The sequence below is a fragment of the Notothenia rossii genome (genome assembly GCF_949606895.1).
Source record: "Notothenia rossii genome assembly, chromosome: 4".
NCBI lineage: Eukaryota > Metazoa > Chordata > Actinopteri > Perciformes > Nototheniidae > Notothenia > Notothenia rossii.
In genome coordinates, this window is record NC_136902.1 from 69877562 (window position 1) to 69891674 (window position 14113).

Genomic DNA, 14113 nt, shown 5'->3' on the forward strand with positions numbered 1-14113 from the left:
AGAGATCTCCATTGGAGCCAGTCTCTGCCAGTGTTGCATAAAGATGAAGAACGGGCTGTAATGACAAAAAGAATCTCAGCACATTCACACTCTGCTTAGCCAGACAGCAGTCCCTTCTCCTTTGCCTCCTGCCAGAGTGCTCCACTCAGACGCCCTGGCACAAATGATATCACAATAAAAGTAAAGATTCAAATCGGTTTGACCCAGGAGGGACAAGGATTCCTCCTTAAGCATTTGATTCTAACACTCCAAAGAGAAGATTGATATCAGTTTTCATCTTGCTTTCAGAAAGTTTTGTTTGTGCCTCTCATGTATTACATTTGCAATCCAGTCAGGGATAATATCCTTCCTCCAGAAAAATAAATAGTAAATACATACTGTAGTGATATTTGAAAACACTCTATCCTCAAATACTCCTAACCATCTAGATAAAACATATCATAAACCATAAAGAAGATTTTTAACCCTTTTCCCAAGTTGCTGCACTTTGAATACAAACAAAGATAGCCAAAATGGAAATACCTATCAGGCTCTATCTCTAGTGTTGTTACAATATATATTTGTACATGTATATAAAATAACTTTTTACATTTTTCTCATAAAAAGAGCAAAGAAATTCGGTTTGGGCTGAATAATTGTGAATTATGTTTTAAATAAAAATAAAAATGTATTGTTGACTTAGCTCCTTGACTCCAATGTTATGGTAATACATGATGCTGGTTACGTGCAACACAATCAAATAGCCATTGGGCCCTCATTGGCTCAATTTGCCATTGTGACTGGTGTGACACCATTGCAAGATGGTCTCTAGTTTCATTGTGTGCTTAGTGTCACTAACGCAACGTTTAAGCTACAATGTTGAGATGCTCGAGTCTTCATAAATGGTCCCATCTCAATGTCTAACAAACAACCCAATAAATACTATCTTTAACCATATTATAGGAGGCTTGAATATGGATTGTTTTGCTATTCTAGAAAAAACAAATAGCTGTTTTGAAAAAGCACCAGCTTCAATACTGCGTGCCCCAGGTGCTCAAACCTGCAGGAGGTGATTGTTCTCTAAAACCACAGGCTTCCTACACACAAACAACGATGAAGAGTACAACTGCTTTTCTTGACTATTCACAAGAGGAAAGAAAATGCACCTGTATGTGTGATCTGAAATATAATACTCAGAATGAGTTCAAAGCACAGGTGAATAATGAATTAAGACATTATATATATATTTGAATAGGGAATTTAAACACTTCACATGTATGCAATTTCTGTCATTCTAATACAATTTTTTATGAAATGTGTCATTCAAATCCAAGTGTCTTATAGCCTACTTGAATTTGGATTTTAACAACAAATGGCCCTGTGTTTTTTCCTGCAATGGTTTATTTGTTATTTTCCCCCAAAATGTCACGTGACCTAACAAACATCTTATCCCAGAACTTTTACTTGTTACTACCCTTTTTTTAAATACTGTTTTTACTATTCATTCTGCCGTGTTCTGTGCTGTTTTATATTGTTCTATGCTTACTTCTTGTAGCACTTCGGGATTTGTCTTCAAATATGAAGTGGGTTACAAATAAAACACATTATTATTATTATCTTACTGTGGAATGTCATTTATTGTACATTTCTAATTTCTAAAGTGTTTGTCAAGACCTAAGTCAGTATTTCTTTGGAAAGCTAAAGTCACAGAATAGAACATAATCACATTGTAGGCTATTATATTAGAGCTGCAGCAGCGTGCATGGAATCCCTTCCCGACTCGTGCAGTCTCCTGGGTCAGACCCCCAATTCTGATGTCGACATTGTCTCATTCTCCAGGATTTTCCCTGAAGGCATCTTTACTTGTGAGCTCATAACAAAAAACCAAGCATGTTTAAACAGAGGATGTCCTCCCATGGTTACCTCTTAAATAAAGCACATGTTTTATGTCAGAGTTATCTCATGGCAGGTATATCTACAGGGATGCACTCACCAAATAAACACTTGTAAAATTCAGTGCAATATTGAAAATGGTGAGGCTTGCAGTTGAATTTGCTGTACCGTCAGAGAGGTGTTGATAGTGGTGTTGCATTTTGCTTTAGTGTTTTTGTAACTTTGTGTACAGTGTGAACACATTTGCATGGTAATTGGATTGGAATGCATTATATTGTATAAGCCATGTGCCATCACAACCCTATTATCTGTTCATTATTATCAGTGACAATGATTGTTAAATGGTTGAGAGGAGACATATTATTACTGCAGAATTATGAACCCGAATAAAAATAGCATGTAAATACAATATGATACGTTTACATTGCAGCAGCCTTATACAATTTTAAATTGATTACTGAATTAACAAACTGTAGCTTTTAAAATAACGTCATATGATGAAATGAGCAATACACATACTATATGTGCTCCTGTGTACCATACACTCATGGACACAACCACATATACACGGTAAATATAGATGATGGGAATATTACAGTATTAAGTATAATGGTATACCTTAAAGCTGTTACAGCCCTAGAGAAAAAGCCTAAGTGGCGAATTAGTGATTAAAGCATTTGCCTTTATTTGATTATTATTAGAGACCGGAAACATTGCAGAAATTTACCTTACCTGTAACCCAACAAAGTGAGCTGCAAAAGATAGGTAAATAAAATGTAAAAACTGCTGACAAGTTTCAGACAACCCAGGCCGAAAAATGATCAAAAATAATATTCCGACCACTCCAAAAATGCAGCCGAGAGAATGACCAACGTATTGAATCATCACCTTTGTTAAACAGCTACACTGAACATTTTTCAAACTGCATTTCATGTTGCATCTACTATTCAAAAGAACTATTGGTATCAATGCCAGTGTATGAAGTAGCACAAAAGTGAGGATGCCTGGGAAATGGAAGTATTATGGTCTGATGAGTTGTCTTGCATACCCCTTACATCATGTTGTTGGACCCACTGAGGCGGTTCCTCTGTATGGTCCTGTAACAACATTTCACAGCCTGCTTGGTCACCAAATGGAAACTGAAACTTTATGTTCAGTGTGCAGAAGGCAAGGTAGACTCCTTCTTTTTTTGTCCCAAAGATTTCCTTTTTTTAAAAGTCTGGTCCGGTATTCTCTTGTAGTTCATAGGACCAGTTCATGACCAAAAAAAAACGATGTATCAAATGCTTGGTGTCAGAGAACAATACATCAGCAGAAGAATGCGATAGGACAGGATTAGTAGTCAGACGGCACATCCAGATTTTCCTCATGGCCCGACAGCCACTGATTTATTATCATTAGTCATAATGGAAGAAATATGCAGCAATAGTTACTGTGTATCAGACATCAATTTTCACTTCTGAGAACAAATGCATTTTGGCAGTAGTAAAACGACAATGACATTAGGTCAGATGAGGGATGATTTAACACTCCACTTCGGTCTCACAACTTCGGTGCTTGAAATGTATTCAGACGCATTCTGTCTGTACTTTTGGAGAGGTGGAGAAAAAGCATTTTTGAATGCTTTGGTGCTACACAAAAAGAAATGACATGTTCATGATACTTTTGGCTAAACACAGAATGATGGCCCTGCATATAAATTTGTTTCTTTCAGCTGCAGGGAAGGCAGATCAAAACCTGCCATATGCTACAATACACAGCTTAAATGGCTGAGAATCTGTATTAATGCACTAGGTGTGGATCACAGAATTACAATATCCATGGCAGTAAATCAAGGCATTAGCTTTATCTGGGTCGCCCAAACTCAGGGTGGTTCACAGTATTGCTTTGATAAAACGTGCAGAGAATGATGAAAGTTGGCCAAAAGACATCCATTCACGTGGCAACAAGGGACTTTTAGAAAAAGAACATTAATTATAACAGTCATTTGAAAAACATAACTTCAAGAAATGAAATCTCATGTGGACGGCCATTTTAATGAAATGTTGTGTTGATTCCAGCAGTCACAGTATTATTTGAGTATAACTCTTCCAACTGTAAAACACATGATGTATACTTTAATGGATAAACAGTAGGAGAACACCATTCATAACCCTTTCGTTAGGTGGACAAGAAACTGTGTAATTCAGTTAAACATGTAACTAGTACATGAAACACACTGTGATAATATTAGGTGATTTTATCACTTTGTTTTAGCTTCAAATTACTGGCTTCATAACAGGGCCGTAAATATCCACATAAATGCTCCCAGTAGCTGAATTCAAACATTACAACACAACTGGTTTGGATACACATTCATACATTATTCAAAGCAGCTCATTACTCTGTGCAAATTGCAATATTTTAATACGTACAAGGTCCCAAAATGCAAATTAACAAAGATGGATCACCAATTATATGAGACTTTCTGATTTTCAAGTGTTGGTAATACTTTAAATCTCTTTGTGTCTTTGACACAATAATATCATCTTTATTAAAATATTAAATGATTGAACCAAATGAAATACATTTCCACATACAGAATATTCAAAAAGATTCCTTTCTCTCTGAGCTTTTGAAATGTTTGAATGCTTGCTGTATTGCTTTCCACTGCCACACTCGCCAGTCATGTGTTTCAGATGACACGCCAAATTCAGCAGAGCCTATAAATGGCTGCTGGCTTGTGGTGGATGGACTCGGCAGGGTTTTAAGTTTTAGCATCTAGCTGCTGGTTAGGTTGGCCACTACCCAAATGGACCAATCTGTAGTAAATGGGGTTACACTGCTTCTAAGGTTGCAGATGGTGTTTGAAAGCACACAAAGCTTTTTTTACAATTTGGGAAAAAAAGAGTTGGACACAACATGTGGGTTTGGGTGGTGTGCAAGGTTGACACTTTAAAATGAAGGTGATTGTTAACACTCAGTTTGAGGTTGGAATCCATTCTCCATCCTGGTCTCTGCGGAGACAATCATCCTCTAATAACAGTAATCTATCTCCTCGTTGGCCAGGACAATAGCTGTTCTGCAGGGGATGTAGACCTGAGAGAGAAAGAGAGACAAAGGGAGGGAAGAAGGGAGGGAGAAAAGTGAGTTGACAATTGAAGATTAATGACGTTAACGAGATCACCAATTTCGCTGATTATTGAATCTTTACGTTTATCCTTCCTTAGAAGTCAGACGTGGAGACACTCGGTGGTGCCTTCATGATCATTGCTTCTCACAATCAAGGTCGACATGACGGCTTTGTGGAGGGGAGGAGAAGGAGTGAAGAAGAAGAAGAGGAGAATGGGGATGGTGGGGTGTAATCAGAGAAATATTCAGATCTGAACAAAAAAATAAGTCTTCTGAGGATACAGTAGACAAACACCTTGGCTTTGATCAAAGAGGATTGTCAAGGTTAGAGAGGTGTATAATCAAAGTGTGACAGAGACCTCTGGGTGGCAGTGGAGTCAGCACATCTGCAGCTTGTGCCCGTGAGCTCATTCTGTAGCTTCTCATTTCAAGCTCTGCGCTGTGGAGAATATGCATCCTGCCGTAGCTGGTGCTGAACATTTCTTGATCAGTGACTTAAACTGTCTGAAATTCATTAAACACTGCATTCAAAGCACGTGCATGCAAATGAGCAATCCCACTTTAAGTGGGGGCAGAGAAATAATCATAATTTTCAATTCTGAACTCTGCAATCAATGCAATTACCTCTGCATTTCATCATCTCCATATATTGGCGGTGCTTCATCTGTAAACTATGGATTCTGAGAAGATACATCTGCCAGTGGGCATAAGCCGAGCTAAAAAGAATCTCCAGAGTTATGGTGGACTGAAGAAACAAAAAAACATGTCAGCAAAAAAAAATAAGCACACCATGAAAAAAAAGAAAAAAAAGAAACCGAGCCTGGAAATGTCAGATTCCTTATATATACACAGTACAAAGAAATCCTAGTGAGGGTGTTCATTTGGAGCGGTGTAGCTAATAAAGTCTTTGATCAATCCTTTTGATATTCACAGTGTCGCAAGGAGCCACTGTGTGCCATTACTCATTTCAGAGTTGTGCCAAAGGAAAAGCCAAGCAGACATAAATGATGCTATATTTCCCAACAGAAAAGTGAAAAAGAGCGCAGGACTGTAAACAATTCAATCACCCCCTGAACTCGTCAAGACGCCCCTCGGCATCAGAGGATCTGGGGCTCGCTGTGGATGTGTTTCTTTGGCAACAGTTTGTCACCGAGGGAGTCGGGCAGCGCGGTGCAGAGACACTGACACAGGCATTGGTGACTAATTAAACAGTCACAGTGGGAGAGTCTCATGCAGGAGCGGAGAGAGGCAGAATGAATCACTGCAGCTGTTAAGACAAAAGCTACCACTGCGCCTAACCTGGAATATGTCAACAGCTTTTAATTCCAACAAATAGATAGCAATAGTGACACATTCCAAATCAATCTGCGAACAAAGCACAGCGGATAGTCCCAAATGTTGGCACTGTAATTAGTCGAAGATCTTCTAATTAACATGTTAATCCTTATAACATGAAGGTGTTATACATTACAAACATTCATGCTCTAAATACTGAAGGACCTGCTACGCATTCACACTTATAATTCAGGGAAATCAAAGAGAAAAAAAAAAGGGTGATATATTTCTTATCATATCAAATGTAGTCTTAATTATTCGAGGTTCCTGGTGTATCATATAAGTAAATGTAAGGGCTGTACCGGTGACTTTGTAGATGTTAGCCCATCTACTGTGGGTTTTCTCTGGAAGTTTTTCCTTGTACGATGTGAGGGTCTAAGGACAGAGGGTGTCGTATTGTCATACTGATATCTTGTACAAACTGTGAAGTCCACTGAGACAAATGTAACATTTGTGATATTGGGCTATATAAATAAACATTGATTGATACTGCAAATATGTTGACTTTATTTACAGCTGACAATTTTGCTGCTGTGACCTAGACTTTTTAATGCATGCTTTTCAATTCTCCAGAAGAGCATCCAACATTTAAATCTGTTGGCAGACCCCTGAAACGTTTTTTGCTGTTTAAACTATCCAACATACAGCCGTTATGCACATTACAAAAAAGGGCTATAAGAGTTATCAATAATGTTGGATATCTTGAACACACTAATGTATTATTTTTGAAGTCACACATATTGAAGTTCACTGATCTGGTTAAATTTAAAACGGCACAAATCATGTACAGAGCCAGACATAATGTACTTCTTAGGAAATTAATAACATTGTTCCTAGACAGAGAGGGTGGGTATAATTTGAGAGGAAATCTACATTTTAAACAACTCGAGGTCAGAACAACTCTGAGAAGTGAGTATAACAATCTGTGGGGTGATTTTATTGAATGGTTTGGAGCAGGAGTTAAAACAAAGCACAAGCATCATTCAGTTTAAAAGGATGTACAGAAACACTTTTTTGGAAAACTATGAGAATGAAGAGAGGTGATTGAAGATGAGAAATGATTGAATGTGTATGTATAAATGTAAATGTAAGTAGGAATAACTTGTATAAGGATTTAAAGGACAATCATTGATCAAGTAAGGGGTGGGAATTAATAAGCATTTGCTTCCTCCTACTCCCTTTAGGACACATATGATTTATTATTATTATTATTATTATTATTATTAATATGAAGACTTTTTCATCATGAATGTGGATAAATACTTTATTTTAACAATACGGTATTCTGTTTTTTCACATTTGTTATTTTTTTTGTATATGTTCGAAATAAAGATTGAAATGAAATGAAGACTATCAAGGGTTGAACCAGTTTTTAGTTTATGCCTTCTAATTTCGAGCTCCCTTCAATTCCTCCTATATTAATTTAAAGTTTCTCAGGCATAATGTCACACAATCCCCACCAGTTTAGCGCAATTCCTGCTGCTTAAAAGCAACCCAGTTTTTCTAGCTTTGTCTGATTACAGTTTGTCCAAGCCTTAGCTGCTTTCTGATGAGTCATTTGGTAGGTAGGTGTTTATCAATTCACCGACAGACATATATGCATGAAGCAGATTGCAGATCTAAGAACCGGCAGTTACTACCAGCAGCCAGATCCAAGAGCAGTAAAAGTACAACAAAACATTGTGTTCAAATCAGAGCTGAAACTAAAATTGGGGGAAGAGAAAGTGAAATAGTTTGTTTTCAAAGTACATGTATTGTATTAGTAGAAAGTAAGCCAAGGCCATGTTTTTTTAAAAACTTATTCTGTCTTACGGATGTTCTTGCGTTGCCTGGTATCACACTCTCAAGTGAGAATTTCTACCCACTTCAAGAGCAGAGTCTAGCCCTGGGGCTAATACTCAATATGATCAATGTTCAAACACACTGACGAAGGATTCATGAGGTGCTTCTCAGGAATATATCATCTACTTGGTGTCTGAATCCTGACCCGGGCTGCTGGCAGGAGCACAGCCCGACTATCTGTGAGTTTGGAGTCTCCAGGCATGTCTCCGTTTGGATCCATCACTCGCTTAACAAGGATCAACCCCCGTAAGGACTCGTGTGCATGCATCTAAGACTCTAGGTAATAACATGACCCAGACTTGGTAGGTTAACAGAGTCACCAACTGATTAAAGGATATTATCGGTTTACGTTTACAATTTTTATTTATTTTTTGTAGTTTTAGTTGTTTAGTCACCATGTTCAGTGATCAGCACTTCATTTTTGTTTTGTTTTGTCCTCCATAGTCACAATAAACAAACATTAAGCTCCTGAACAAAGGAAAATAGGGACGTAACAGAATTGTAACTTTCTGAGCCAACAGTATCTCAGTTTACAATACGGCTATTGAATAGAAAACTTTTAAATTGCGTTTTTATAACTCGACACACAATAGTTAAATGAAAATACATTGAAATGCATTGTGATCTCCTTGGAACACTTTTAATGTATACTCACAGTGTTCATTATTCCATACAGTATACACAGTAGGATCTATCAGTACTGTATATTTGTAGGTGCAGGTCCCGTCACAGTTGTATTCTGTAAATTCACACTTCAACATCCACCCTTAGATGTTTCTGATGGGAATGTACATCTTTTGATCATTTTCTACAAGCCTGCTTCGTTTCCCTCACTTTCTTCCTCACTTCAGCTTAATTTCTTTTTGTGAAACTGTCAGAGGAGACAACCCCTTTGATGCATGCAAAGTTTATCAAAAGGTTTTGAAGCGGCTAATTATTCATCAGTGTTTCTTAGCGTAACGTCTTTGACATTATAACACTCCAATAAAACTATAAATGTGACAAATACTGGCACGTGTTTTTTCACTTGGAGAGTTTGAGTCTCTGACTACACTACATTTTCGCCTTGCTAAATTAATAAATTGGAATCGTTCAATCGCTGTAACCCTAGTTGTTGATGTGTGAGATTCTCATGAAATGCCTTGCTGAGTATATCAAGCTGTCAGTTCACTCACATGAAGGCTTACAGTAGCTGCAATATCTTTTTATTTACACAAAGGGAAGAGTGCATTTTCCAAACTTGTATTCAGCTTCATTGCAAGCTGTTCAAACATCTACACTCTTCATATTGCTAGGGATGAAATGAAATAAGCCCTGATTCTTTTGTTATAACTAACAAACCCTACTTTTAAAAAAACAATGAAAGGACGGTAAGAGTGAGTTTAAACTGTACATTAACTAATCCCTCAGAATAAAAGCCTACAGGCCGTTTACAGAGTAAAAGATCAAATAATTGTATTACGATGAGCTTGTATTTAATGCAAAGAAGGATACACAAGATAAACAAATAAAGCCTACAGGCATTTTAATGGGACACGTGTGCCTACTGTTTATGTGATGAGTGCAAAGCCCTGGGTCTGACTGCACTGACAGGCTGTTCCTTGTTTTATTGGATACTGGGGGTGAGAGTCAGCTACAACACACATACTGTAAATGATGTTAACACTGAGAATTGATAGCTGTCTTCAACAAGCCGCCAAAGCTGTCCGTTAAGTTGTTAGCCAAGAAGGGTTAGGTCTGATTTGAGTTCTGTCGGGTTCAGATTCAGGCCTCTCAGACTGGGTTTAGGCAACAGATGGATCAGCATTTCTTTGAGCTCGGTTTACTGAGCTCAATCTTTCCATCGCTAACTCTGACAGTCACTGTTTATCGAATAGTGTTTCTTTTTTTGTCTCTATCTTCACTGTTGCTGAAACAATGTCAATTTCCCCTCTGTGGGAGGAATAAAGGCATTCTGATTAATATGTGTTTCAATTTGTCTGCTAAATATCCCTTCCCACTGTGCTTGAACTCAACCCAAACTCATCATTTTTAACTCATTCATCAATTATCTCAGCATCTACAATAAATGCAGATTATTTCATTTTAGATTTGCATGGTACTTTAACTTGAACTACTTATTAACCTAAAAGCAACCAATAAACAAATGTGAAATTTGAATTATTTGCGACAATTTTGTATACTACTTCTAATAAGGCAATTTCTATTAAGCTACAGTATGAGTGTTGACTAATGTTTTACTAACCATATCAAAACCATCAGTTACAGCTGATACTACATTTGTAAAGGTTGACTTAGACTTTTGAAGTGGGGAATCAAATAAATCTAAATATGTTTTATAGCAAGCCATGTAACAGAAGAAGCATTTCATGTAGTATACTTTAAAATCTAATACATTTATTAATTTGTTATCAATTTAAATATTATTATTTTGGTTTAGTTTGTTTTGAAGAACATTTTTCTCTTTATTGATTTGTTTAATAATGGAGAACAGAATCGAAAAAGCTAAGAGATGTAACACAACAACAGTTCAGCAGCACATTGGTAAACACGGTTCTGTTACATGATGTCAGCCTCCCGGGCCACGGGGATGCTCTCGGCTTCTTCCAATTATGTGCAGTCTGAGGAGTGTTGCATTCTTGGAGGGTAGGAAAGTTTGTTATTGCTCAAAAACGGGGAAGCTGGAAAACGGGCGGACCCATTAAAAAGACAAAAGAGAGGAAGTTTTGTGGACACTTTGAAGCAACAGTTGTTAAATAAAACATTGACCATGTGGGCAACTGGCGCTGCCCCCACAAAGGCCTTCTCTGATTATTCTTATCATAACCAGGTAGGTGTGAGGAGGAGGAGGAGGAGGTGGTGAAGCATTTTTATGCAAGACTACAGTCTCTATTTGCAATCAGGGTGCCTGTGAAGGGGATACAGCATCCACAGAAGGGTCCCCACCCTGCAGACTCCTTCCACTGCCTTTCATTCCACATTAGTCCATTAGGGTGCCAACATTTGCAGATGACTTGTTAACTAAACTTCACATTTTGGCCAAGAGGGACGTGGGTGAAGCAGTGGTGTTTGAATTAATAAGAGATTTAAGAGAATGTAGAATTTGAGTCCTTATCTGATGAAACCTAAGCTAATACGATGGAGGATAAGTGTCTGTGTGAAAGAGGCAAAGGCTTTTTAAGGTTAAATAATGTTGAAACGATGCTCTAAATAATTAGAGGTTGTCCAAGCAAATTCTTTAGGCTTCAAAGTGCTCGGTCCGACTCCTAATATACAGTTCATGTAGAGTGATAACCTTCATCCATTAACTGCAACACTTTAAGTATTGATCTGAGGAGGTTCAAGTTGAGTTCACGTAAACAAACACCTTATCAGGTGCTGTGTCAACTCTTGTAATAACTGGAGCAGCTTAAGTGCACTGCATGGAGATATTTATTATTTGACTTAACAACCTAAAAAAAACAGCAGGGGAGACGAAGGCTTTCAGACCACTTCCCAGACATCACTGTCCCCACACATTCATCGGATTCATTAACATAAGATCTAACACATGCAATCAGCCCAGTTAGAGTTGGAGTGTCTGGGTATCAGTGCCGATCCTCACTAATTCATTCCTGACCTTATTCATAAACATCTTAGGGCCTTTCAGCATTTAAATCAATGAAAAAAATTACATCAGGAGGCAAAGATGAGGAAGATTTTCGAGCACTCTGCTTAACATGCACACCAGTGTGTCTTTCTATATCTCAAGGACCGACCTATTTCATGCTATTAGCCTAAAGCAGTCCCCATGATGGAAGCCCAGTGGTCTGTTCTCCGAGATACGTCTCTCCCCTCTGTGGGGCCTTGTGAGTTTAAGAGGCATTCACATAAAAAGTGAAGTTCTAACACAATGAATAATGCACATTGTTTGCTGGAAAATCTGAAAGGGCTGTAGATATCAGACTCCCATAATACCTCAATGACTCCAGGATAACTGCCAACATGAGTAGGAATGCAGATGTCATATTCATAAAGAATGGACACCATGCCCTGATAGGCACATCTAGCCTTTTCTGTTAGAGATGCAGCCACATTTGCTCATTTTCTGGATTCCGCATTAAAGGCTGATCATATTAATGAGGAAGATACTAAATTATAAAGCAGTGGTTTTGCTGAGAGGCCCAGACCAGGGAGATGTTGGCTGTTTGCCAGAACAGGCAGCTCTCTTTCATGACAGCACACTTAAACCTCATTAGAATGGCTTCGAAAGGATCCTCTCACTACAAACTCCATTTCAAGCTAATTAAATTGATTTGTGAAATCAAACACGAAACATAAAAGGACAAAACATTAAAACACTGACAACCATTTTGTCATATTTTGTAATTGCTACAAGCAGGTTGAGTGTACACCTCTTACCGTGCACAAAGAAAAACACTAAACCACTGCAAACCAACAAAACAATATCCACCTGGTCAATGAATAGAATAACTGGCAAGTTTGAGGGCATTACTTGTTATAAACTAATGGCAGTGCAGCCAGGAAAACGTTATGATATTTGATGTGAAGTAAGCTCACTGAAGTACACTTCAAATGGTTAGTAATGTTTATAATTGATTGATAATGTGTGAGACTTTCTGCTTCCTATACATATTTATCCTAAAGATACACACTGCTCTGTATGAATGGGTGTGAATGGGTGAATGACATGTAGTAAAAGGTCTTCCTGGTCGAATGCACTTATTGTAAGTCGCTTTGGATAAAAGCGTCAGCTAAATGCAATGTAATGTAATGTAATGTAATGTAGTATGTAAAGCGCTTTGAGGGGTCTTAAAGACTGGATAAAGCGCTATATAAGTACAGTCCATTTACCATTTACCATTTACACTTGTATTTGTAGCTCTTAATATGAGCATTTTGTGTAACATTAATTAAGGAATTATATTAAAGTGTACCAGTGTCAGTATCCAGGTTCTCATTAGTTAATGGCTTAAATCGAAACAGTCTGTCCACACGTTTCAATGCAGCTAGTACAAATTAAATGCACCTTTCATCCAATTTGTAACAATACGAATTAATGCCAGACATGCGAGTTGGTAAAGCTATTGGCAGAATACATAAGAGAACAACAAAATGCTTGTCCAAAGTTTTAATCCATCTTTTTTTTCTCCAGAGATATTCATGAAGCTGTCTCATCACCACCCACAGCTGCTTTTGATACTTTTCAGCTGTGAGCAACTCCTTCATATGGGTAACTGCGTTGAGGGAAAATGGCGTCAATCAACAGCGCACTCCAAAATCATTTAGTATGCACACTGACATTTTTGAGTACACTTAATTTTGTCACTTTTTGCGGTGTGAATGTGCAACGTCCTCCACTGTTAGAATTAGTATGCAGAGTGGGATGGTGATACAGCATAGGTTATTAGAAAAGTGGCAGAGAGAAGGTAGTCGACAACAATGGCCCAGGACTTCTGATTGGAGTGCACTCCATAATAGTGAGGATAACAAGAGATGACCTTTGATAAATCAAAAAAGATTTACCTTTATGGAGTTTTGGCGTCCATTGAATCCGTGGGCCTCTGTGAAGAACTCTGTGTTGTGGTTCAGCCGTCCGTGACCTCCATATAGATGCTCATCCGAATTCAGCTTGATTTTGTATCTGACAGAGATTGACGTTAAGGTGCAATAGCAGTGGGAAACTAGATTATAAAATCTAAGACATAGGAAGCGCAATAGAAGGTTTTATCACCGGCACGTTTGCCGTTCAGATTTGGTTTAGCCGTGTTCAGCAGGTTTATATTCATTGAAGTCTTCGCATCAATCAGCATTCTTCTCCCCTCCGCAGCACCACAGAGTGACGGAGCGGAGCCCAAACAGACGAAGAGAATGCTGCCTAAAATGAACATAAATACAAAAGTGATTCAGCCATGGCCTAGACATCCTGCCTGCCTTCATGCCTGCATAATCG

At 38.1% G+C, this 14113-nt stretch overlaps 1 protein-coding gene across 2 annotated transcripts in view; it reads right to left on the reverse strand.

Annotated features, from left to right (window-relative positions):
* Positions 1–3228: 3228 nt before the first annotated feature.
* The window catches only part of gbe1b (glucan (1,4-alpha-), branching enzyme 1b), a 79401-nt gene continuing 68516 nt past the window's right edge, over positions 3229–14113 (reverse strand). The window contains exons 15-17 of one of the 2 annotated variants that reach the window (XR_013807678.1): positions 13687–13804; positions 5066–5152; positions 3229–4950 (exon numbers count right to left, since the gene is read on the reverse strand). Coding sequence is in view for 1 of the 2 variants with exons in the window: in XM_079678301.1 (XP_079534427.1) it covers positions 4888–4950; positions 13687–13804 (181 nt within the window). In the remaining variant the exon portion in view is untranslated. The remainder of the gene's footprint in view (positions 4951–5065; positions 5153–13686; positions 13805–14113) is intronic. The other variant, XM_079678301.1, reaches the window with a different exon arrangement.